This window comes from Gymnoscopelus microlampas (assembly GCF_963454915.1).
Source record: "Gymnoscopelus microlampas genome assembly, chromosome: 17".
NCBI lineage: Eukaryota > Metazoa > Chordata > Actinopteri > Myctophiformes > Myctophidae > Gymnoscopelus > Gymnoscopelus microlampas.
The window spans coordinates 38,286,689-38,312,596 of NC_139954.1; the positions used below are offsets into that span (position 1 = coordinate 38,286,689).

At 41.5% G+C, this 25,908-nt stretch overlaps 1 protein-coding gene across 5 annotated transcripts in view; it reads left to right on the forward strand.

The window, feature by feature from the left end:
• Positions 1–469: 469 nt before the first annotated feature.
• kansl1l (KAT8 regulatory NSL complex subunit 1-like) overlaps positions 470–25,908 on the forward strand; it is a 46,840-nt gene continuing 21,401 nt past the window's right edge. For all 5 annotated transcript variants that reach the window (XM_084084410.1, XM_084084409.1, XM_084084411.1 and 2 more), the window contains exons 1-8: positions 470–746; positions 2,286–3,241; positions 3,932–4,123; positions 13,623–13,660; positions 14,553–14,695; positions 16,432–16,602; positions 20,100–20,206; positions 23,293–23,485. In XM_084084410.1, coding sequence (XP_083940536.1) covers positions 2,346–3,241; positions 3,932–4,123; positions 13,623–13,660; positions 14,553–14,695; positions 16,432–16,602; positions 20,100–20,206; positions 23,293–23,485 — 1,740 coding nt within the window. In that variant the 5' untranslated portion in view covers positions 470–746; positions 2,286–2,345. The remainder of the gene's footprint in view (positions 747–2,285; positions 3,242–3,931; positions 4,124–13,622; positions 13,661–14,552; positions 14,696–16,431; positions 16,603–20,099; positions 20,207–23,292; positions 23,486–25,908) is intronic.

Consider the following 25,908-nt stretch of genomic DNA (forward strand, 5'->3'; position numbering starts at 1 on the left):
TTGCCAGGTTTTGCGAAAGAAACAAGCAACTAGGTCTATGTAAACAAGCCCAAAAGAAGCGAGCCCTTAATTCCTTCACCCTTTAAACATACGTTGGGCTCTTTGAAAGTAGCCGATGTACAAGCTCACAACGGTCGCGATTGTGGGCTTGTTTCCAAATATTTTAATCATTATTTAAACCAGTGTTTCTCAAATAATATTGTCATGAAAATGTTTTGTGCCCAGGGGAGCATTTGTGTTGTTAGAATGTTTCATAAATATTCCAAATATTCCACATTTTATTGCAAGAGTTTTGAAAATAGCAGATGTACAAGCTCACAACGCGAAGCATCTATTTTCAAATAGCCAATGTCATGTGGCACGCTTCTTTTGGGCTTGTCTGCACATACCTGGTTACTGCTTATTTCTCTCGCAGAGTCTGGCAACATTGCATATCAGCTGCTGCAGCAGATTTCATTCCATCCATGGCTGTTATGATGGACGAAACAACCGAAGCAGAAGCACAAACCAATAATAATAATAATAATAATGACAATAAATCAAACATTAATTAACCCTAATCAGCCGCCTTTGATGTGATTCTCATACACATTACTGTTGGATTTCTTACTACAAACCAAATGGATTTTGACGGATTTCTCCAATCAGGAAAAACGGGGATTTGATGAGATATTTCGTTAACCGTTATGAACGTTAAATTACCGTGACGTTACGCACTCTCACTCTCTCTCTTGACTCCTGCTCAGGTGAGTGACTTTGATTTTTACGTGATTAAACATTGATTGATCAGATCAGATCAAATCAGATCGGATTTGGTTTGCTTTGACATCGATGTGTTTGCTTACTGAGACTGTTCCAAAGAGAGACGTTAACCCAATTTACCATTTTCCTAACGGTTTGCGTGACATTATGATTACATTGGCTTTTAGCTCAGGATAAATTATGTTAGAGCGGCAGGGTTGCCATGTCAGCTTATTATAAGCGACTTTTGGTCTTGTTTTTCTGTAAAGTTGCTTGTAAATATATTGGATAGTTGCTTATTTTTGGGCTTGTTTCCTAATGTTGTTGGATCTGGACAAGTGGATCTGAAACATGTCAAGGACCCCCACAATTAATATGTATTTGTCCACAGACACCCATCTAAAAATATTTGTGCCAGAGACACCCTCCCCCATACAAGATATGTGTTGTTAAAATGTTTCAAAAATGTTCCAAAGTTACCTTTATTATTATTATTTTTTTTAATTCTACAAGCTCACAAGATCTATAAGCTCACAACACAACGCCTCACATCGCGACGCGTTGTGAGCTTGTAGATCGGCTATTTTCAAATAGCTGTAGTGGCAGAATCCAGGAGGGTTTGGCAGGTATGGTAGCCTGTATAGTCTCTTCTGTTGGGCTTGTTTTCATAGACCTCGTTGCTTGTTTCTCTCGCAGACTCTGGCAACACTGTAGAGCGGCTGTCGACTACCGCCAGTGTAGAATATGGGCTAATGTGGGTCAGTAGGGGAAATCAAATCATCTCTCTTTGAGAGCAAAAGGCTCTATTCACAGCACAGCAGCCATATTATGAAGACATTCACAGGTGTTACCAATGATACTAATGAAGGCTCTGTTCCATTCTGGTCAAACAGAGTCAGGGTGCTGATATTGTGCATGTTGGCTCACTGGAAACACTCTGTTACACCAGTGGGTCTACAGTTGGGGTCCAGGGACCCTCATGGCCGGGCTTCCAAATAGCCCCTTACAGGTGTGAGTTATGGGGGTCGTGGAAACCACTGTGCTAGACTAAATGGAACAGAGCCTTCATTAGTATCATTGGTAACACCTGTGAAGGAAGTGATGGCTGCTGTGCATGGAGCCTATCACCTTGAAATAATTAGAGGAAGGTTCCTTCATTTTGTCAAATATTTTAATGTAATCAATACGAAATGCACTTACTGATGTAGAAACCCTTTTTTGGAATGTGATTTAATACTATTTTAATTTGTTCAAATGTTTGTGTTTTCCTTTGCTGTTTTTAATTATTCTGCTCCATATCACGTCTCAGTGTCTTGGCCAGGTCTCCCTCGAAAAAAAGAGATTTTTATAAAAAAATTAATCAAAAAGTAAAAGTCTCTGGTGACTATCCTGGTTCATTTGGACCAATCACACCCCCCCCCCCCACACACACACACACACATAGTAGTTTGTCTGTTTTGCTATTATCAAGTGACAAATTATATAGGCTTGAAGTGGTTAAATTATGTGTTTATTTATTTACGTTACGTATGTTTGCTCACTAGCCAACATTGGAGCATCACAGGTGCTCCTGTGAAGCCTGCAGATTGGCCCCCCGGCCTAGAATGGCCCCGGCCCATACCAAGATCACCAACAAGGACGGCCACGGGGTCCATCTGTCTTCTCCTCTGTCGAATAACTTGGATTCCGATGGGGGGGCCGTGCTCCGCGTCGAAACGGAGCCTCTGATGAAAAGAACAGAGGACGGCTACTCCCAAAAGATGGACTCCTGCCTCTCCAAGAGCACGTCGGAGGTCCCGCTCCTTCCCCCGATGCTGGCGACATCTGCTGCCCAATACAAGGCCGTGCTCCTCCCCAGCCCGGCCTCCATCCTCAGCCTCCTGTCCATCCACAAAAGCTTAAAAGATTCCCCTCCTCGGGTGGCCCCAGGGCTCCCAGGTGCAGCAGACATGTATTTGCTCCCTGTCCCCGAGCACAATAGGCAAGAAGCACGCATGCAGCCAGGACACAGCGGCGCGCCTGGCTGCGGGCCAGATGGCCGTGACTATGTTCCCCAGGCCCCTGCTCCTCTTCCTCCTCCGCTCTTCCATTGGGAGGAGAAGGCCCAGCCCCGGTACCACCCTACCTTCCTCACACACCCCGTTACTGTGACCCAGGAGGAGGAGAAGGAGGAGGTGGTAGACAGTCATCACCCCCTAGCTCTGGCACAGCCTTGGGGGGTCGGTTCGAACTCCAACCGCACTCGGCCCGCGTCTGACGCAGCATTGCTGGAAGAGGCGACGGTGCGGGAGCTGACCCGATGGCAGCTCTCCAGGCAGGCAGGCCTGCAGAGCTGGGCCGGGAGGCTGCAGAGGAGACTCCAGGCTCTCCAAGGGCGGCACGCCGTGCTGCACTGCGGCCAGCAGCTGGAGGGCCTGGAGAAGGCCCTTCTTCAGACCAGAGGGATCTCCTCCTCCACCTCCTCCAACACTCAGGACGTTACCAAGCAGTGGTGGAAAAAGTACTCAAATGTTTTACTTAAGTAAAAGTATCCATACCGCAATGTAGAAGTACTCTGTTAAAAGTGAATCTCCGTTGAGTAAAACTACAAAAGTAGTGTACAGTACCAAAAGTAAAAGTACTAAAATGTTTGAAAATAGCAGATCTACAAGCTACGAGCTTGTAGATCGGCTATTTTCAAATAGCCTAGGTATAAAATAGGGCTAAAGTGGTTAATGTGTGTTTTATAATGTAATGATTTATATCTGCAAAGTAACTAGTAACTAAAGTTTTCAAATAATTGTAGTGGAGTAAAAGTGCAATATTTGCCTCTGAGATTTAGTGGGGTAGAAGTAAAAGTATGGACAATTGGAAATACTCCAGTAAAGTAAAAGTACCTCAAAATTGTACTTAACTCATTGAGTGCCCAAATTATTATTATCTATTTCTGGCCATTATGATTTTTCTTTTTTTTTTTTTTCAAAGTAAAAAAAAAGTGCTTAGGAAGCGAGATACAGCCTTTTTAAGTTATAAGTTAAACAAGGAGTGGATGGAGCTGCAAATCTTCAGATGATGATATCTTGGGTTAAAAAAAACAAACAAACACGTGAAACACGTTAATGGCACTCAATGAGTACAGTACTTGAGTAAATGTACTTAGTTACTTTACACCACTGACGACACTAAAGCCTCCTTCGCCCGCAACACGCAGATGTCCCACGGGTCGCGGCGCCCGCCCGTCTCCCCCGGTGCCGTCCACGGAGCTAGAGGAGTTTGGCTGCTCCGGCCGGGCGGTGCTGAGAGAGCTCCAGGAAGCGCTGGACTCTGAGGCCACAGCCAGCAGCAGCTCGGACGAGGAGTCTGATCTAGAGAGCAGACGACGAGGAAGCAAGCCGTGGCCAACGTGAGTTGTGAAGTACTTGTTGTAGTAGGTGAACATTTTGGTGAAAATAGCAGACCTATACAAGCTCACAACAACGTGTCGCGTTGTGAGCTTGCATGTCGGCTGTTTTTGGCGAAGACATTTGGTGTAGATGGGGGGGAAAAAGTAGGGGAGCATAGTATAGTGTCTATGTCTTAATGTCTCCCTCTGTCTGGGAGACATTAAGCATGTAGGGCAGGGCTCTTCAACGTTTTCAGGCCAAGGACCCCCTAGCTGAGAGAGAGATGAAGCAGGGACCCCCTCTATATTGTATAAAATTGTGTTTCAGATAAACACTTGCACTCTTTTTTCCCTCTACACCTATAACTCTTTGCCAAAAATAGCCGATCTCACAACGCCTTGCAGCGTGAGGCGTTGTGAGCTTGTAGATCTGCTATTTTTGGCTAAAGTTATCCTCAGAAAAGGGATGCTAGGGTTCAACTGGTTAATGTAAAAAAATAAAAAATCATATCATAAAGATTTGGCGGACCCCCTGTAGTAACTCTGAGAACCCCCTAGGGGTCCCGGACCCCCTGTTGAAGACCCCTGATGTAGGGTTTAAATGAGGGGTTCTGAAACCTTTTCAGCTGGGATAGGTTTGCGTCCCAGGACGCAAACCTACAAAAATAAATGATGAAATAACCACTTAAGCTGTATTCAATAGTGAAAATAGCCATCTTTGGCTATTTTAATATTTCTTAAAGGTTTTTTTAGGTTATTTTTTATTCTTTATATTTTATTTTTGACTGTGGAGACAGATGCAGAGAGAGAGTAGGGGGATGACATTCAGTAACATTGTCGCCGGCATCGAACCCGGGAAGTCGCTGAAGAGCATTGCTTCCCAGCCATTCGGCTGCTACTTGGTCGTCCCCCAAGTGGTTAATGTTTTGATTATCTTGTGCAAATATGGTGCTCCAGCAGCCAGCTGGCAGGTGATAATGGCTGTGGATTTCTTTATAAACAAGGTGATTGATAAGCACTAGGGATGTCCGATTTTATCGGCCTCCCGATATTATCGGCCGATATTAGCATTTTTTTTTTTTTTTGGCTTTATAAATAAGTTACAGGAGTTCTTACTGTATATGGTGTGTGTGATATGAAATTTGAGCTTACCCTAATCACAATAATCCCCGCATATATCGGTATCGGTTGATATCGGTATCGGTAATTAAGAGTTGGACAATATCGGTATATCGGTTATCGGTAAAAAAGCCAATATCGGACAACCCTAATAAGCACTTTTATAAGCATTTGTTATTTTGCAATTAGACACCCTGCCGTTTTTTCTGAGCAGGGCTTTTAGTCAAGCTGACAGCTGCTTCCTTGGACTTGAGTATTCGGTCTCTTTGCATTTGAGACGTGTTCTTATTTTGACATAGACATAGATTACACAGCAGGTTGTAACAGCTAAATAAACAGCCTAGGGTCTTAGAGATCACGTGCTGCATGTTTGTAACATTGATTTGAGGACAAACTTGAACCCATTAACCCATTAAAACCTGAGGCGATTCTTTAAAAAATTCTAAATCCTAACAGTTTTTGGATTAAAAATAAATAAATAGCAGATCTACAAGCTCATGGCGCGGCACTCGGTGCCGCGCTATGAGCTTGTATATCTGCTATTGTTGAATAGTCAAAGAAATCTAAAGTGACACAGATGCGTTCCAGGTCTTAATGGGTTAAAAGCGGGAAGGCATCTGTGTCATTTTATATTTTAACCACTTTAACCAATATTTTATACTTTGGCTATTCAAAAATAGCAGATCTACATGCTCATAGCGTGGCATGACACGTCATGAGCTTGTAGATCTGCTTTTTTTTTAATCGTGAAAATGTGTGCAAATCTTTGAATATAAATATATTTTTTAAGCGAACATTTTTAACTGAAATCTTTGCTTCTGGGGGTCCCTGGAACAAAATATTTTGAGATGGGGGTCTGCGGTCAAATACATATCATTTTGGCGGTCCTTGACAGGAAAAAGTTTGAGCACCACTGATATAGCAACATACCTTTTTTTCAGAAAACTGTTTTAGAAGACATTTGTAGAATCGGCCTCAGGTCTTAATGAGAGAAAAAAAAGAAAAGGACTAACCCAAGAACAAACATTACTTTTTAGGCCAATGACCAAGAAGTTAGTTCCACTGGCTCCAGGACTGGGCCGAGCCTGAACCCAGCCAGGCACAGTTCGTTGACGTCAGCTGGAGCTGTTATTTGTTTCCATTCAAACTACCAGGGTGATGATTCACATAACACACACTGACTGGGTTGGATGGATCAGTGGTTCTCAAACCTTTTCATGTCCCCAAATTAATGTATTTTACAGCAGACCCCCATCTGAAAATATTTGGTGTCATGGACCCCCATACAAGATGTGTGCTGTTAGAATGTTTAAAATATTCCAAAAATGTCATATATTTTTCAAGATGTCTTTTTAAATAGCTGATGTATATAATATACTATATATATACTGTAGGATTAAAGTGGTTAAACTGGGGACCACCTGGAACGCCCTCAAGAACCCTGGACCGCCATTTTCCTATAACCTTTTTCAACATTAGAAAATGAATTTGTTTTTTATAAAATAAACGTAAATAAGAAAAAAGTAATAGAAAAATAATGGTCCCTTCATGCATTAGAATGACAATATCAGTCACCAGAATCAGGGACGAATGTTTTCAATGAGTCTAACGTGGTTAACATGGAGTATGAATTTGAATGGGCTCATATAGGACGCAGGCGTGTCTGATCAAATGAATAACACTGTAATATGTTTCCTTTGGCCTTCAAGCCCAGCTTCATTGGGCGGTGCTTAAGAAGAACGTTTTCTGTTTTCTCCCAGCTGTGGAGAGCGTGATGTTTCGCTGTTTGTCTTAGCCTGACACAGGGAGATACCCCCCCCCCCCCCCACCACACACACACACACACACACACACGCACTCGCACTCGCACTCGCACTCGCACTCGCACGCACACGCACTTTCCTTGCTGCAGTCATGAAGATTTCTATTGCCGGTCTGTGCCATCCTGCCCCAGTTGCCTCTCTCTCAGGGGGAAACTATTTTGTGTGTGTGTGTGTGTGTGTGTGTGTGCGTGTGCGTGCTTGGTCCTCCTCACTCCTGCCTTTGCTCAAGGAGGAGTTGGATTATTAACCCATTTGACTGAAGTCGACCTTGAAGTGAAAAAAAGATGGCATAAGCACTCAGCTATGCCTGGTTCTGAACAACATCCAGCTCTTACACTCTAAAAGTGCTCCTAAGATACTGGGAAATGTTCCTAGGTTGTTGTGCTCCTTCCTTTAGACACACAGCGTCACACGGCATCGTAGTGTTTTACAGCCAGAGTTATTTGTGGTGGTGGCAAGCCAAGACACATAGAGTCACACAGCGGAAACACTGTGTACATGCAACACAGGAATGATAATACTAGGATACTGTTGTCGGTTTGGAAAGTCTGTTTGTGGTATAGGCCTTGTCTGATATGGTGGCAAGCTATCGCAAACCAATCTAGGGTATATAATAGTGTGTGTGTATATCAGGCCTGTGGTACATCATAATATGATAAACTGCAGTTTTTAACATTTAGGAAAGGGGTACACTTTCACAGAGGTGAAACGTTTCAGTTGAAAACCCTTTGAATAGCGCTTAAGTGGTTAAATGTAACCAGTTTGTGTTTTTAGATTGTTGATGTCAATACCCACCCAGTGAGACATGGGAAACCATACACACAAACATCAGATTACAACCTTTTTGCTTCACTTTTGGAAGTTTGTCTTTTGTCCTTTAGGGTCATTTCGTCTGTGGCTTTGATACACGGATGTCTCATTCAGCAACAGTGTTTGTCTTTGGTTGAACTATTTGAAGGTCAGAACTTGCCTGGCCGTTCTCCTCTTCTGTTCAGCCCCGTGTGGAATTTGGACGAGAGATTTTAGGCCGACTCTCTCCCAGTACCAGCAAGTCGCCAGGTAACCACCCACCCTGGACCAGAATGTGTGAACGTTAGCTTGACGTCAATGTCAACACGTGGCAGGGCAGAGGGAGGCTGGGGTGTAGGGGGTTTTCCAACAAAGTGTCCCCCCCCCAACAAACTAACACCAACAGTTAATTGAACTAATCAATTAAATAAATTAGAGCAAAATAATCTTTTTTAATAATACAATCGATTTTCAAGTGTGTTTTGGTTTAAGAACATAATGATTGACTGGAAAGACCTGCGTTTTTAATGCCTCCAAGTACAGATCTAGGATCAGATTTATTTTTCTCAATCGGTGTTGTGAAATGCCAAACCGGATCCCCAATCATCAGCCAGGGAATTTTGTAAATTCATGGACCTTTTTATGAAATGGAGAATATAGCGTACATTTGGGCATTTACTGGCATTATTGACCATACATTGTGCAGAGTTAAAAAGAAAAAAGGGACACATTCTATTATTATCGTACATCTTGCAACACCGGCTTCCAGTATTATGTATCATTATCATGTATCCTCTTTGTATTTCCAAGAGCTCCACATTTGAATTCCAATACTTCACTCCTGCTCTAGCCCTGAGGCAGCAATTATGTGGAAAAAATCAGTATGCTGAAAACAAGTGATCAAATAGGGGTGGAATGAGGATGCAGTGTTCGCTCCGTAATTTTATATAGCCGTGGTGCTTGGAGGCATTTCTGGCTTTGGTTTCATATCCGTCCTCGTTGTAATTTAAAGGCCCTCCCCCCACACCTCCACCCATAGATACTTGATGAAAACGTTAGTTCTGAACACTACTTTGCTTTTCTTTAGAGGCAAATTGGGCTAAATCATTTTCCCTTCAAATGTTCTCTGCCTGTGGTTATAATTCTGTCTGACTAAAGCCAGTGGTAGCCCTGGGATCTGTCTGTAAGTCTCCTGTGATTCCAGTAAACAAGCTGACGACAAAGGAACACACATTACATTTTACTAGCTCTGGAAACAGGAACAGGGAGGGCTTCTTCCTTGTGTGTGTTTATTGTGTCTGCAAATGTCAGTGGTGGAAGGAGTTCTCAGATTTTTTTTTTTGCTGCTTTTATTAGTAAAAGTAGCACTGTGTGTACAAGTAGAAGTCTTGAATTTTTAAGTACAGGATTTGAGTAATTGTGTTATCTCCCACCACACAATAAACACTTGTTTATTGTGTGTAACTGTGCGTGTGTGTGTGTGTGTGCACACCTATTTGTTTGTCCGGGTTCATGTGTGTCCTTGGAAGTTTTAAGCCTGTCTTTTGTGTACAATTGCTTTATGTGCTCCCTCAATGGCTCCCCACAAAGAGACTTTTTATGGCATGTCCTCCTTGAATAGCATCTCTCCTTCTCACTGGAGAGGTTGTTGCCCCTCTTGGGAAAAAAATCCAGCCTTGAGAATAAGAGCTCGACCGATATAGTAATCGTCTGGCCGATATATTGGCCATTTGACTTGCTGATACCTCGGTATCAGCAGTTATGCAGCCGATGTCCCTATTTTGGGCATGTCGTTATAGACCAGATCAGAATGTTTGAATGTTTGTAAACAAACGGGTATTTCCGGGTAGACTGTCCATGGATATTTTGACAATATAAAATATAAAGTGTCCAGAACATTAGCTATGTCTAGGTTGTCAACAAAATAATATACTTCTCATAGTCAATAACAATATCAAGTGTACTGTTCTTCCAGATATAAGGATAATGAATAAAAATGCTCCAATGCGACGCTGCTGGCGTTATACCCGGAAATATATTGTTGGCTGTGTTAACTTGTGATATCATCATGATGATTCGGTCTAAACCATCACGTTGCGTTCAGCTTGTAGATATGCTTTTTTTTCTTTCTTTATTTTAGGTTTTTGAATAGACCTTAAGTGGTTAAATAAATACAAATTATATTAATGTTATATTATAATTCAAATCTTAGTGTTTTGCTCATTTATTTGGGGGCCACCTTGCAATACCCTCACGGCCCACCAGTGGGCCCCGACCTACAGGTTGAGAACCACCGATCTAGGACTCTCGGAAATCGGGACCGGCATTGGACCCAAAACCCCTGGCATCGGTCGGGTTCTACTTCAGACTAGCCCTGGAGAAAGTATTCTGATGCAAAAAAAATGCTGAGGATATAGGGCCTGGCTGCCTGAGCAGAGTGGTACTACTTCCATTTCAAACCAAACATCAAAATAGCCGGTTTTCTGCTCGTGCAGCAGTCCTCAAACAGCCCTGGTCCTTGTTAGTTTTCAATTTTCCCATGTGTTCATAATTTGACATTATGGGAAGCAAGTTGCGGCCATCCTGGGCTGGCTAATTCTTGGAAAGTTAAACTGCGGGGCACACCCTGCAAACTTAACCCTTTAAAACCCGGGAAAGTGTCATTTTAAGATTTCTTTGGCTATTAAAAAAAATATAATAAAGTTAAGTTTATGTGTTTTTACATTGTTTATGTTGATGCCCAGTGAGACATGGGAAACCATACACACAAACATCAGATTACAACCTTTGCTTCACTTTTGGAAGTTTGTCTTTCGTCCCCTAGGGCCAGAAGCAAAGATTTGAGTTAAAAATTTGAGTTGTTATAAAAAATGTCTATAAGATTTGCACAAATGTTCAAGATTAAAAAAAAAATAGCAGATCTGCAAGCTCGTAGCAGCACGACACTCAGTACCGCGCTATGAGCTTGTAGATCTGCTATTTTTGAATAGCCAAAGTATAAAAAATAATGGTTATACAGTAGCTCAAATCTAAAATGACACAAATGCGTTCCCGGATTGAATGGGTTAATGCCCCATGATACAAGAGCCAAAACTGTGTTTGGAAAAGCTCTACTCTTCCAGCTACTAGTAGAGGCCTGGCCTTTTTCCTAAGCTGGGATTTGGCTGAGAGAGATGCTTTAATGACTTTCTCATTGTTGAGAAGGCAATAGAAGCTATGCAAACATTGTCTTGCCCCGGCTAATGTGTACAATCTGTCAATAGCTTTGTCCATAGAGGTGGGTGTGTGTACTGTGTATGTGTATACTGTATGTGTGCATGTGTGAGCTTGCATCTATAACAGCAAACTAGGGCTGCAACTATTGATTTGTTTCCTAGTGATTATTCTATCGATTAAGCTGTTTTATTTATTTTTATTTATCAATGAATCGATTAACCACTTAAAGGGATAATTCACCCTCAAAATGACATTTTTCTATCGATTAGTCACCCAATGGATACTTGAATTTATGGATTTTTTTTTTGTGGCACATATTCGAGTGCCTCTGTGCAGCGTCAGTTTACGCGGCACAAAAATCACAAAAATATGTGCGTACCCGCGCTTCATGAATGAGGTCCATTGTGTTTTTGTATACGTACATCAAGTAGTCTTCCTCTCAATCTGCCTTTGAGGTTCCTCCTCTCCTCTCCTTCTCTTCGTCATGTTGCTATGCTTAGCAAATATTCCTGGAATTTTCCTATTTGGCAGACAGAGAGAGCCGCGGCATAGCCAGACCTGATTATCCTCTCTGTGAAACTCCACTACAGACATTCATTACCCAATTACAGGCCTCTCCCTTCGTCCAAAACATTTTCTTATTGGTCACTAATGAACTCTAATAAAGTAAGTATGCTAGCCTCCGTGGCTAGCTGAACGCTGTAGACAATGCATTCTCCATTTAATTAAATTGGCTTCCATTAAAGTATAGCCTAACAATCCTAACCCAAAATTAAAGCTGTTTATGTCAGTGGTTCTCAAAGTGCAGTCGGGGGGGGGGGGGGGTCCTCTGCTCAACTAAATTAGTTGATATTGCATCAAAATCTGTTTAGCCACTTTAACCCTATATACGTGTACATTGGAAAATAGCCGATCTACAGGCTTGTAGATAGGCTATTTTCCAAAGATCTGGAAACATTTGTAATATTTATGAAACATAAATATTTTCAGATGGGGGTCCGCACAGCCAAATACATGTCATTTGGGAGTCCTTTGCGAAGCAGTGGTTTACATGGTCCAGCTTGTGTGTGCATTCAGTCAGGAGTAACCTTTCCCTCTGCTGCACCGCATTGTTTGAAGTGGGAGGCTCCACTCCCTGCCTTAGTCAAGGTCCTAGACCTACTGCCATGGTAACTATGGCCTTGGCAAAGCCAGGGACGCACACGCACACACACACACACACACACACACACACACACACACACACACACACACACACACACACACACACACACACACACACACACACACACACGTACACACGTACACGCGCACACAGTGGGTGAATACTAAACGATGTTGCCTAGCACCATGGTAACATATAGGCACACAACACAGATCATTAATGATTATTCTGTGTCCTACATACTAGATAGGCCTTTTTGTTTCACTTGTGTCATCAAAATTTGGGCTCTATTAACAATTAAGCCACACTCGGCTAGATTTAATAAGTTGCATCAACGATACTTTGTAAAATAGGTCATTGTTGTTGACACTGCAGCGCTGTTGAACCACTTCAAAATAACATTTTATTCACTAAAACAAAACTTACATAATGTAGCTTTACATGGTTAATGGTGCCTTTTGTATAGCGCCTTTATCCAAAGTGCTTTACAATGTGCATTACTGCCACCTATTCACACACACATTCACCATGCAAGGAGGCACCAACCGGCTCATAGGGAGCAGTTAGGGGTTCAGTGTATTGCTCAAGGACACTTCAATAGTAAAACAGGGGGGAGTCGGGGACCCACTGCCTCCTGAGCCACTGCCACCCCTTATGGTTTGCTGCTTTAACCCCATTCAATCCGGGATAGCATCTCTGTCATTTTAGGTTTCTTTGGGCTATTCAAAAATAGCAGATATACAAGCTCCGGGTGAGCTTGTATATCTGCTATTTTTGAACAGAAGCTTTTTTTCCCAGTGCAAAATAATCTATTTTAATACTACAATCGATTTTCAAGTTGTTGTGTTTTGGTTTAACCCATTAAGACCGGGAACGCATCTGTGTAACCATTATTTTACACTTTGGCTTTTCAAAAATAGCAGATCTACAAGCTCATAACGTGGCACCAATATATATTTTTTAAAGCGAACAGTTTTTATGTTGCTATATCAGTGGTTCCTCCCCCCCTACCTCAAAATATTTTGTTCCAGGGACCCCCAGAGGCAAATATTTTAGTTAAGAATGTGTATACAGTATATACATTCAAAGATTTGCACAAATGTTCACGATTTTTCAAAATAGCAGATCTACAAACTCATAGCGTGGCACGCGCTATGAGCTTGTAGATCTGCTATTTTTGAATAGCCAAAGAAATCTAAAGTGACACTGATGCGTTCCCGGATTGAATGGGTTTAAGGTCACATTAGGTATTATATGTAGCAAACAGCATCTGTGAATGACATGGATTGTCCTCTCTCCAACCTCTCCCCCCCCCCCCCCCCCTCATCCCTTCTGTCTCGTTATCCCTCTTTCCCTCATGTCCTCTGGGATGTTCTCTCTCTGCATCAACCCCCCCACCCCCCCGCAGCAGCCGCAGAAGGAGCAACAGCCACAGTGGTGCTCCAGGTAGGGCTGTTCACGATCAATGACATTTTACTTGATGATCCATTTCCATGCAAATAATTGCGATGGACGATTTGAATTGTGTTTTTGGTTCCGTACAATTTCAGTTTTCAGATTACCCTTTTAGGCTTCATAAATAACATTTGTACCGGGCAGCTATGACAAATAACTTGAATATAAAAAATACCCTCACAATGACCAGTGCAAATTTGTTTTATAAATAAATGTACTATATATACTGTTTATGTGTGTATATATATATATATATATTTTTTTTAAATATACATATTTTTTATATATAGCTTTCAACGCGGCGCCTTCTGGGCTTGTAGATCGGTTATTTCCGCTACTTTTGAAAATGTATGAACATTTTTCGACAGATTAATTTATACGGACGAATGGAAGCCATTCTGACGATTTTGCAAAATAATTGCGATTATCTCAAATAATTGCATTCTGTAATAATAGTGACAGACCTAATTATATAATAATAATTGCGACCTGGCCTCAGTGTGACTAAAACTTTGTCGACTACCTTTTTTCACTGACAAAAACAAAATAAATTCATAATTTTATGCTTGGTTGTTGTGCAGGCGTCACTCTCCGAAAATAGCCGATCTACAAGCTCAGAAGGTGTCGCGCTGCGTAGCTTTTAGATCTGCACATTTTCGGCACACAGCTGAGTATAAACCAGGCATTTCAACGGCATCACGGCAGGCCAAAATACATTATTAGTCGACTAAATCAAGTGTAGATTTAGTCGACCAAAAACTAGACTGAAGCTAAAACATTTAAGACGACAAAAATATGACTTAAACTAAATGGCATTTTATTCAAATGACTAAAACTAAAATTTCCCAAAAATTGCTAAAATTTCAAAAACACTGACTTGTAGTTCCAGGCAGCAGTGAGAGGAGGTGGCAGGAGGACCGGGCGGAGGTGGGCAGCAGGTGGAGCTGGCTGCAGCTGCGCGTGGCCGAGCTGGAGGGACGCATCCAACAGCTGGAGGAGCTCCACAAGCACATCTGCTCCACCAAGGTAAAGAAGAAAATACCATGGGGGTCCCCCACACTTTTTTAGATCGAGACCCAGAATAGATATTTGGTGTCTCCCCATCCTGACCCAAACTTACAAAAAAAATACATGATGGATTAACCACTTATAAGCCCTGTTTAATAGCCGATCTACAAGCCCACAACGAGAGCGTGAGCTTGTAGATATATCACTATTTGGTAAGGTTTTTAAATTATTGTATTTGTGGATTTCTTTTTACTTTCTGAAAATGTCTGAAATTCTTTGGAAAACATTTTAGATTTAGTTTCCCCTGACAGTTTTCAATTTCTGTTTTTCAAAATGTAGAAAATCTTTTGAAATGTTTTTTAAACACAATTTATAGGAAACAAGGGTAAAAAAGAAAATATATTTTACTTGCGAAGCATAACTCTTTTTCCGCGCCCCAGTGTTTGGGAAACACTGACATACTGTCTGTGAACTCCTAGGAATCATGCTGACTGTTTGACTAGGATGAAAGATGGAGTGTGTTTTCTCCTCAGAGTAGGACACGAGAGGCACTTATGAAGCTCCCTCCTACATACAGTACATGCACATCCAGAAAGGAGTAGGAGTTTTGTCTTTGGAGAATGAATGATGTCGCACTTGACTCACTGAACTGCAAAATGGAAATCACCATAACATCTTGTAGTATATTTGGTTTATTTTTTCTGACAGTTGAAATAACAGCACTTATGCAGTGTATGTACAGTGTATAAACTTAAAGGGAAACATGTTTGTGAGCACCCCGGACAGTTTTTAAGTTGCTTGATTCAGTATTTAGATATTTGATATTCATTTTACCAGACACGCCCCCTTCCTATACCAACCCATTGTAACTTCAAACTCCATTTTACACCCGTCCTTTGTTCTGGTGACTGGTCTTGTCCTTCTAATGTGTGAGGGGCCGTGTTTTTCAATTACGTTTTTTTAAATTTTTTATCATTTTGTGGGAAAATGGGAAAAAAAACTAAAACCCAGTGACAAGTTTAAGACCTTTTTAATACGCTGGTCAGACATTGGCCTAATTGTCAAATTATATAAGAAAGAGGCAAACATTGTGAAAATAGCTGATCTTCACATTTGAACTGGCTCACAACGCCTGGCGTTGTGAGCCAGTTGTGTGATTATTTTGGGGGTCACGGCCTGAAAAGGTTGAGAACCACTTGTTTAGAACACGGCCTCAGGTCATGGAGTTGTGGGAAAAGGTGTGCTTGGACTAGCTAGGTCAGGCTGCATGGCAAGCAAGCGGTGCAGACGTCCTCAATATTGTGTCTTGTTCAGACAGGTGATGGAGTGGAAACAATTTGAGCCTTGTGCGTGCGTGCGTGCGTGCGTGCGTGCGTGCGTCTGTGTGGAAGAATTTAGATTAGAATTTGAGAAATAGACATTGTTTAGACTGGTCCTCACAAGAGGAATATTTTTTTTTTATGGTCGGGGAGTTAGGAAAAGATTCAGGTCGGGGTTAGGTTTAGTCGTTAGGGATGGAGTCATACCTGATTTATTCTCAGTTGCTCGCCGGTGTCATGCACCTAAAAGAGCAAATCTTTAAGCTCACAACGTGTTGCAGTGCAACGCGCTGTGAGCTTGTTGATCTGCTATTTTTGGCTTTAAGGCTAGAGTCAGAAATGGCAATATTACATTTTTTTATGGCATAAAATGGCTAAAATTTTGTTGTCCTTTACAAGTGTAGTAATACAAATATGTGTGTCTGTGCGTGCCAGGGCGGAGTGGTGCTGGCCAAATCACAGCCTCTGACAGACAGACAGATCCAGCAGACGCTGCTGAGGGAGACGGCAGGGCTGTCCTACACCACCGGGGCCGGAGAGCTGCCTGCAGACTCCGACAGCGAACCCAGCAGCCCCACACGCCTCCTGCACAACATACAGAGACAGGTACTATGCTGGACTGAAGGAGTGGCATGTTACACACATGCAGAGACTCGTTCATGCACGCACGCACGTTTACACACACACACACACACACACACACACACACACACACACACACACACACACACACACACACACATTTTGTTAGGGCTGAGAGGAGAAACAGAGTCTCTATTATCTATGTATTTAGTTTGATACAAAGTTGAGTCTCTCAATCGATTTTATTCTTCTTAATTTAGTAGACACGAATTGGGGGAAAAAATAAGTCAATACCGGCTTTTCCCCCATTTGGCCACATTGTAAGTCTTCCACTGTGTGTGTGTGTGTGTGTGTGTGTGTGTGTGTGTGTGTGTGTGTGTGTGTGTGTGTGTGTGTGTGTGTGTGTGTGTGTGTGTGTGTGTGTGTGTGTGTGTGTGTGTGTGTGTGTGTGTGTGTGTGTGTGTGTGTGTGTGTTTTTGTAACAGCTATGGTCCTGGTTTTACTTAGTCTGTATCCATTTTCTTGGTGTCCTTCTGGGGTGGGTTTTAGTGTTTAATCCGTTCTTGAAATAGGCCTGCTTAATTAAACTAATTAAACGATTACAATTCAAACAAAAAACTATTCATGCTAGCCAATCCTTGAATTATTATGCATAGTCTTCCTTTGAACATCAAAGCTTTCATTTCAAGTCAAATAAAAGAGAAATGGTCAATCAGTCTTTAGCTCATTAACTGATACTCCAATCAGCTCTTGTTGTTGCATTCTGGGCTATACTATAGTAACAGAGCTGTGAGAGCTTCACCTGTTGCTATGTAGAGCCTAGCATTGGTGTGTAAGAAGTTCTTAGATCCTCAGAGGAGCCATTGTTTCTTCTCTGTTCAGTGATGGTGGCGTTCAATCGGCTCTGGCTAGCCGACTGAACGCTGTGAAACGCTCAGGGATACTTGAGTGAGCTGACAAAGGTCCCGGCACTCGAGATAAAATGTAGCCAAGCCTCTTCTTTTCACCAGAAACCGTTATACAGTACATTGGGTACTTTCACTTTGTTTTTTCCCCCCCCCAGGACATTGAAAGCTCACTAAAGGTCACAAACCCGTTTGTCCCCTGGGATTTGTAAACAGTGGACCTTGTGGTTTATTTGTTTATTTGAAAAGGTTCCCCATTAGCTGATGCCATGGCAATCAGCTAGTCTTACTTGGGTCCACACAAAATCATATTACAAAACACAAAAAAACGACAACATTTATTCACATTACAATTATCAATATCAATATAAAAACAGATTAAATTGCATTCATTCACATTACAGTTGCATCAATATTAATGGGTTAAAAGCGTGGACTTATCCATTCAGAGAAAAAGACCATGAAAGGCTAGAAATGAGAACCCATGTGTACCGTCCGTCACCATTATCAGAACTGTTCCATCTACATCAAACACCATTTGAAGTGACATTGAGGATATTCAAAAGAATATCAAAAAGATGCCTCCAGTGACGTGAGCTGAAGCTAGGATATCGTCTCTGTCGGGGTGGAAACCTTATTATGTCCAAAACGGTTTACTTTTCAGGATTCACATTTTAAAAAACCTTAAAACTAGCAGATCGACAAGCTCAAAACGCGTCGCTTCGCCCCGCGTTTCGAGCTTGTGGATCTGCTAGTTTCGATGCTTTTGTGTGACGCTGACTGTAGTATGACCAAGTAGGGCGTCAACGATATGAATAAAAACGGTCTTCCTTTGTCAAAAACCACTTGAAGCCAGTTGTTGACTGTTGTCCTTGTATAGTAAACAGATACAGTAATTGTCTTTTGATTGATTCACAAAGTCACTTTCACATATCGTTGCTGTCGGGCAGAAACCTCTTATATCCATATTTGAACTATTTGTGTTTTTTCGTAAATTAACACCCCTACTTGATCACACTACAGCGTCACACACAGCAGATACACAAGCTCGAAACGCTGCATGAAGCGTTTTGAGCTTGTAGATCTGTTACTACTTACGGTGCAACTGCTCCTATAAGAGGGTTTAGGACCCATCCGTGGTGAAAGTTTTTCTTTCCGTCGTGAAAATTTGTCTTTCGCTGTGGAAAACACGCCCATAGGCTAATAAAAAATCACACCCAGTGTGACGTGCTGTGATTGGCTAGCGATACACATGATGAAATTAACTTCAAACTTCGCAGACGCGCTGTGATTGGCTAGCGAGACGCATGATGAAATTAATAATAATGTAAAAAATGTAAGCACGTCACTTCGCAGGACGTGCTGTGATTGGCTACCCAGATGCATGATGAAATTAATAACTCATAAATATAACCGCTCACTTCACACTGGGTGTGATTTTTTTTTTATTTGAATCCTGAAGAGTACTGTAACAGTTTTAGACGTATGAGGTTTCCACCCGACAGAGACGATATACTGTGTTGAGGAACAAAAACGTGGTTGTTTGACTGACATATAATTGATGCGTTTGAGTTAAGGATCTCAATCAGCACAAATGCCCAACAATGGATGCAGAGCTGTCACATTTAATGTGTTAATGTAGGATGGTGAAATTATGGAATTAATGTGTCAAAAAAATGATTCATGCATAGCGGAACGACCCGCATGACACATCCCACAAAACACACTCTACTCTAGCCATTGCTCTAGCGCATTGGTTCTCAACCAGTGGTCCGGGGACCACCAGTGGTCCTTGGGGGGGGGGGTTCCAGGGGGTCCCCAGCAAAAGGTGTTAATACATTTTCACCCCTTTATCCATATTGTATGCGTTGGCTATCCAAAAATAGCATATCTACAAGCTCACAGCGATTTTTTTAAATATAAAATCTTGAAAGTGTTTGAAGAGTTTGAAGAAGTTTGTAGAATTTTGCATTTTTTCTCTTCTGGGGGTCCCTGGCACAAAACATTTTGAGATGGGGGGCCAAATGGATATCAATTTAGGGGTCCTTGGCATGAAAAAGGTTGAAAACCACTGCTCTAGTGTTATCTGATGGCTGATGGATCCAAGCTAGATGGGGGAAGAAAAAAAATGCATAAATCCGCCATCATTCTTTCCGTTTCCACAACAATATACAGAGAAAATGGGTACATTTCGGGCATATATAACACATGGTGATTAATCATAATTAATCACAGCTAGCCTGTGATTCATCTGATGATAATCTTTTGACAGCGCTAACACCAATATTGCATGACAATATTACTGGGCGGCAGTGGCTCAGGGGTAGAGTGGCCGGGTAGAGTGAACTGGAAACCGCAAGGTTCCCAGTTTGATCCCGGGCTGGGGGGCTCCCCCAGAGTTAGTGTCGAAGTGTCCTTGAGCAAGACGCTGAACCCCTAATTGCTCCCGATGAGCAGGTTGGTGCCTTGCATGGTTTCCTCCGCCATCGGTGTATGAATGTGTGTGTGTGAATGTAATGCTATACAAATGCACCATTTACCATTACGCATGTTTTTATCCATGGAGCCTTGTGGACAGAGTAGTCTCTGTCTTATGATGTGTTGTCTCCACTACAGAGTGCCCAGCTCAGCCAGATAGTCACCAGCCTGTCTCCGTTCTCATCACCAAACATCTCCAAACAACCACAGGCCTGGAAGGGCCACAGCAAAAGAGCCTTCAGCAGGTACAAGATACTGTACGCACGCACGCATGCACGCACACACACACACACACACACACACACACACACACACACACACACACACACAAATGATTGGCACTGTGCATTGTGTGGCGAGGCACACTGGTGTGCCATGACACAAGTCCAGGTGTCCCTTGGGATTTTGTGACAACCACACATTATTATTTCAGTATATACAATCATACAAAAGGTATGCATTCTTTTTTAAATTCACTATATCATTACTATTATTGTTAGATTTAACACTGAACCTTCACACATAAATTAAGCATAAAGATAAGGTACTTGGTTCAGTGGTTCTATAGTGTGAGGAGTCACCCCTTGAAAGAATCGCTACACAGGTGATTACAATTGTATGAATCGAAATGGTTTTATTACCCTTTAATCTAAGTTACAATTATGTATGAGCCTATTAAACAATCAGAATGAATTGTCATATACAAAAATAATACTACACCAGATTACATCGGAGCTCCAAGATACACTCCTCTCTACAGGTAGAGAAGTTTGTAATGGAGTCCTATATTTTTCTCCCAAGCGTTTTAATACTGGCATATAGATAAAACATTAATAAAAATCATCAACAGGAGTCGCTCTTGATTCATCCAACGAAGCGGGGCAAAAGGTTTGGTGATTCTCTCACGGCTAATTCATGGGCTGCCACAGGCTATGAGATGACCTTGGCTCCTTCAGGGCGCCTGTGGACTGTAGCTATCCTCCCTAAACTCTTATCTACTGTGCATAGATAACACTATGTCTAACACTGAGCGTTATACTGAAACTGGGGAACTTTTACACTGAGTTTTGCTCCAGGAGACATTTGATGGCAATTGACATCATAGCTATTATCAGTTGGCACTACAATGAATGTATACAATAGTTTTAGACCAAAAAGACTAACTTTATGAAATCATTAAGGCACTCTGACCATTAAAGTCATTTTGCCTGCAGTTAGTAAATCACTCTGCTCGAGGGGAGAGAGAGAGAGAGATAGAGAGAGAGAGTAGGCCTCTAAGGCGATGACCTCATCTCCTGACGCTAGAGTCTGTCTGCTCAAATGAACAGGATAGCTGAGCTCAAAACAGTGTAAATATATATATATAATTTTGACAGCCCTATAGAATTTCCTTTCATTATCAGTAAATATATTTTAACCACTTTTGTTTTTAATAAATGAAAACAACATGCTCAAAAATAGCAGATCTACAAGCTTACAAGCGTGTTGTGAGCTTGCAGTTTTCTCTATGTATAGAGGTATGCCTTGTGATTTTGGTGTGCCTTTTTGATGAAAAGACTAGAGTGAAAATATCGGACGTTCTTGTATCATAAGAGCTCACCTCCCCTAAAGCTGGTGTTACCGGTTGCATTGGTGGTGATGTAGCCAACCCCCCCCCCCCCCCCCCCCCCCCAAAGTGGAGCCTGAGCTGTACAAGGATCATAATTCATTCAAGTGTCATTCTGAGCCATCAAACAGTCATCAAAGACTGTGGTCAGCGAGGTCAGGTCACTATGTCCAGAGAAGAGCTGTCAACACAGCCACATTGAAGTGGAATTGCATAACACAGGGGACAATGACTGTTCTGTGTGGAGAACGAGGTGGCCGCTCCCTTTAATGTTGGATGAGTGGTGTTCACAGTCACTAGAGTCTGACCCATGCCAGAGTTTTGGGTCCGATACCAATCTTGCACAGTCCGAGACCACCGATTACAAATTAAAAAAAAAAGTGCAAAATCTTTAAATAATAAAAAAAAACTCAGATTTGATTACAGTTTCTGTTTGAGAACATTTAACTTCTGAACAAACAAATGAATAAAAATAAACACAAATAACTTTTATAGATAAAGAAATTAAGGAATTACGGATATTACTAAAATTCCATATAGCACATATTATATATACACATGAAGTGAAATGTATTTACCCATTCAAGCCCTATTGAAAGGGGGAACAAAAACCAATGTACACATTGTGAGCTTGCAGATCTTCTATGTTTGAAAACATTTTAAAGGATAAAATGTTCAGCTGCTACACTAGGTTGTAGCTGTAGACACAACATGTATATTTGCTGAGAAAATACTTTTGGTTCTTCAATAAGATCCTAATGAAACTCCCATAGAAACGCGAGGGAAACGCGTGGGCCTTGTCATTTTATCAAGAGTTTAACCATGCAGCTTGTTTGTAAAGCAGCCCAAAGGAACAGCCTGGTCCCCAGTGTCCAGCTTGATTTGGATCAAAAGCATCAGTTCAAGCCTTTCCTTCCTGTTGTTCTGTTAAACCACATGTCTGTCTCTGTGTAACGGCCCCCCCCCCTCCTCCACACACAACTGTGTCATGCAAAAATAGCAATGACACGTTGTGAGCTTGTAGATATGTATCGATTCTTTATGAAATTATCGATAATTATTTTATTAACCCTTTAAAAAGATTTAGTTCGATTAACTAGGCCACCCCTAACCACATCCCTGACAGTTGTGTGATTGCCTCGTCTTCAGTGGTGTAAAGTAACTAAGTAAATTTACTCAAGTACTGTACTTAAGTACAATGTTGAGGTATTTTTTACTTTACTGGAGTATTTCCAATTCTCAGTACTTTTACTTCTACTCCATTACATCTCAGAGAGCAAATATTGTTCTTTTTGCTCCACTACAATTACTTGAAAACTTTTGTTTCTAGTCACTTTTCAGATTGAAGTACACTTTAATACCAGTACTTTTGTACTTTTACTCAAGTCAATTTTGAACTCCAGACTTTAACTTGTAACAGAGTATTTCTACATTGCAGTCAGGGTTGCCAGATCTGCTTATTATAATTTCCCTGCAAGATTTTATTTGAAAATAGCCGATCTACATGTAGATCTGCTATTTTCAAATAGCTGATGTATATGTTAAAGTGCTCATGTTGCCCATAGTCGCTTCTTTTGGGCTGGTTTTCCTAGACCTGGTTGCTTGTTTCTCTCACAGAATCTGGCAACACTGATTGCAGTATTGATACTTTTACTTGAGTTAAACATTTTTAGTACTTTTTTTTCCCACCACTGGCACGTGTTTGTGTGTGATTGGTCCGTGCAGCGGCCTGGGGGGATACGAGCTCCTCTCCCTGGCGGCCGGCAGTAAGAGGAGGAAGGTGGTCAGCCGCGGCAAACAGCAGCTCCTCAAGGCCGACGCCTCCCGCGTGTGCGCCCGAACGCGGCCTCTGGTCACCTACCACAAACCCAACCTCTTCACCCTCCACCTCCACGGCACCAGCAGCAGCAGCCCAAAGGTACACACTGTCCTCCCACCTTACACTAAATACAGTGGTGTAAAGTAACTAAGTGCATTTACTCAAGTACTGTACTTATAAGTACAATTTTGAGGTATTTTTTACTTTACTGGAGTATTTCCAATTTTCAGTACTTTTAATTCTACTCCTCCTCGCTACGTCTCAGAGGCAAATATTATACTTTTACTCCACTGCAATTATTTGAAAACTTTAGTCACTAGTTACTTTGTAGATTTTAATTATTATCACAAAACATACATTAACCACTTCAGCCCTATTAAACTTCGGCTATTTGAAAATAGCCGATCTACAAGCTCACAACGCGTCGCATCGCGACGCGTTGTGAGCTTGTAGATCTGCTATTTTCAAAAGATTTGAACACATCTTATACATTTGAAAACTTGTGAAATTAGTACTTTAGGTATATTTTGATGACAATGCTTTTATTTTTAATACCAGACTTTTACTTGTAACACACTATTTCTACAATAGGGTATTGATACTTTTACTTAAGTAAAACATTTTGGTACTTTCCCCACCACTGACTAAATACGGCTCTGTTTGAATGACCATGAAGGGTATTCCAGAACCTTCCATTATAACTTGAAACTTTCCAGAACCTTTGAAGTTCTGTGATGTTTTTTTTTGGTTTACGTTTACATTATAATCAGAAACAGTCCAAGTTCTGGGTGAATTCTGAGTTCTGGGTTCCTTCTAGGCTAGGGGTCTTCAACGTTTTCAGGCCAAGGACCCCCTAGCTGAGATAGAGATGAAGCAGGGACCCCCCTTCTATATTGTATAAAATTGTGTTTCAGATTGAACTTTTTTTGTTTACTTGGTCTGCTCTTTTTTCCCTCTACACCAAACACCTCTTTGCCAAAAAATAGCCGATCTACAAGCGCACAACGGCTCGCAGCGCGAGGCGTTGTGAGCTTGTAGATCTGATATTTTTGGCTAAAGTTCTCCTTAGAAAAGGGATGCTAGGGTTCAAGTGGTTATGGTAAAAAAAGATACCATCACATAAAGATTTGGCGGACCCCCTGTAGTAACTCTGAGGACCCCCTAGGGGTCCCGGACCCCCTGTTGAAGGCCCCTGTTCTAGGCTACCTCCTGAGCAGGCCCCAAATGAGGGTCTGAGAACTTTATCTGAAACCGTATGCAGTTTCATTTCGTCGACTAAAAGTACGACGAAAAATGTTCGTCGACTACCTTTTTTTCACTGACGAAAACTAAATACAAACTAAGCTATGACGACTAAAACTGAGACTAAATATATTGACTATTTCGTCAACAAATACAAACTAGACTAAAATGTTAGGTCAGGACTATGGAGCAGAAGAGATCCAGTAGAACTAAAATACAAGTCATTATATGTTTGGTTGCGCTCGGGTGTTGCGCACTGAAAATAGCAGATCTTCAAGCTCAGTAGCTTAATTGGCTATTTTCAGCATGCAACCAAGTGTAAAATCAGTCATTACGACGCCATCAAGGCCTGCCAAAATACAATTTTGTGATACAAAATCAATTGTAGAATCTTATGATATTTTGTCGACTAAAACTAGACTAAAACGAAAAGTTTTCAGATGACAAAAATGATTTTCAAAAGACTACAAAACCAGAACCTGTGAAATACGTTTCATGGCACGGCAAGGTTCGCTTAGTTCTTGTAGTGGAAAAGAGCCACTATATATCCTGGGGCTCTGTGTTGGTGAAACAGGTGAATCAGTGGAGAAGGGTGCAGTACCTGCTCCGCAGTGGTGAGAACACAGTTCAATTTGGGGGACTTTTTCTTAACCACTAGGTTTTTTTTTAACCCCTATGTACTTTTGTGTGTGACATAGTCAACTTTGAGACAATTTGTTGTGATTTGAATATGTGGGAATTGCCCAGCACATATACTGTAGTTTACAGTTGCCACTGAGCAGCTTAGCTTTAGCCCCTAAGGGCTCTTTGAAGTTAGTTATTGAGAAAGGGGAGAGCATGTCTCATTGACTTGCCTCCTACTCATTTTAACAGAGGTGATTGAAACTGGCAACCCTCTACTCACAAGCTTAGGTATTTTACTGAGAGATTGCTGCCGCCTAAAGTTACCATTTTGACATCTGATGTCTTCATTTAATACAGTGTTGTTTAACATAGCGTAGTCGTGACATGCATAGTTTCAGTATGCTAGGATAAATGATCATTATGTACTTTTTCACTCAGACGCATTGAGATTCCAGTTAGATTCAGACCATTAAATGCAGTTCTCTGAGATAGTTTCAACTTTCAACAAATTGCACTCTAACCACTGGATTAGTGCCTTTGTCATGAGCCTAGTAAAGTTTATGAATAGAAGAGCTGATGTAAAATACTGTATATTATATATTTTGACATAATGAGACATTATGAGCGAGATGACAGTGGATGTCCTTGGCCAGCAG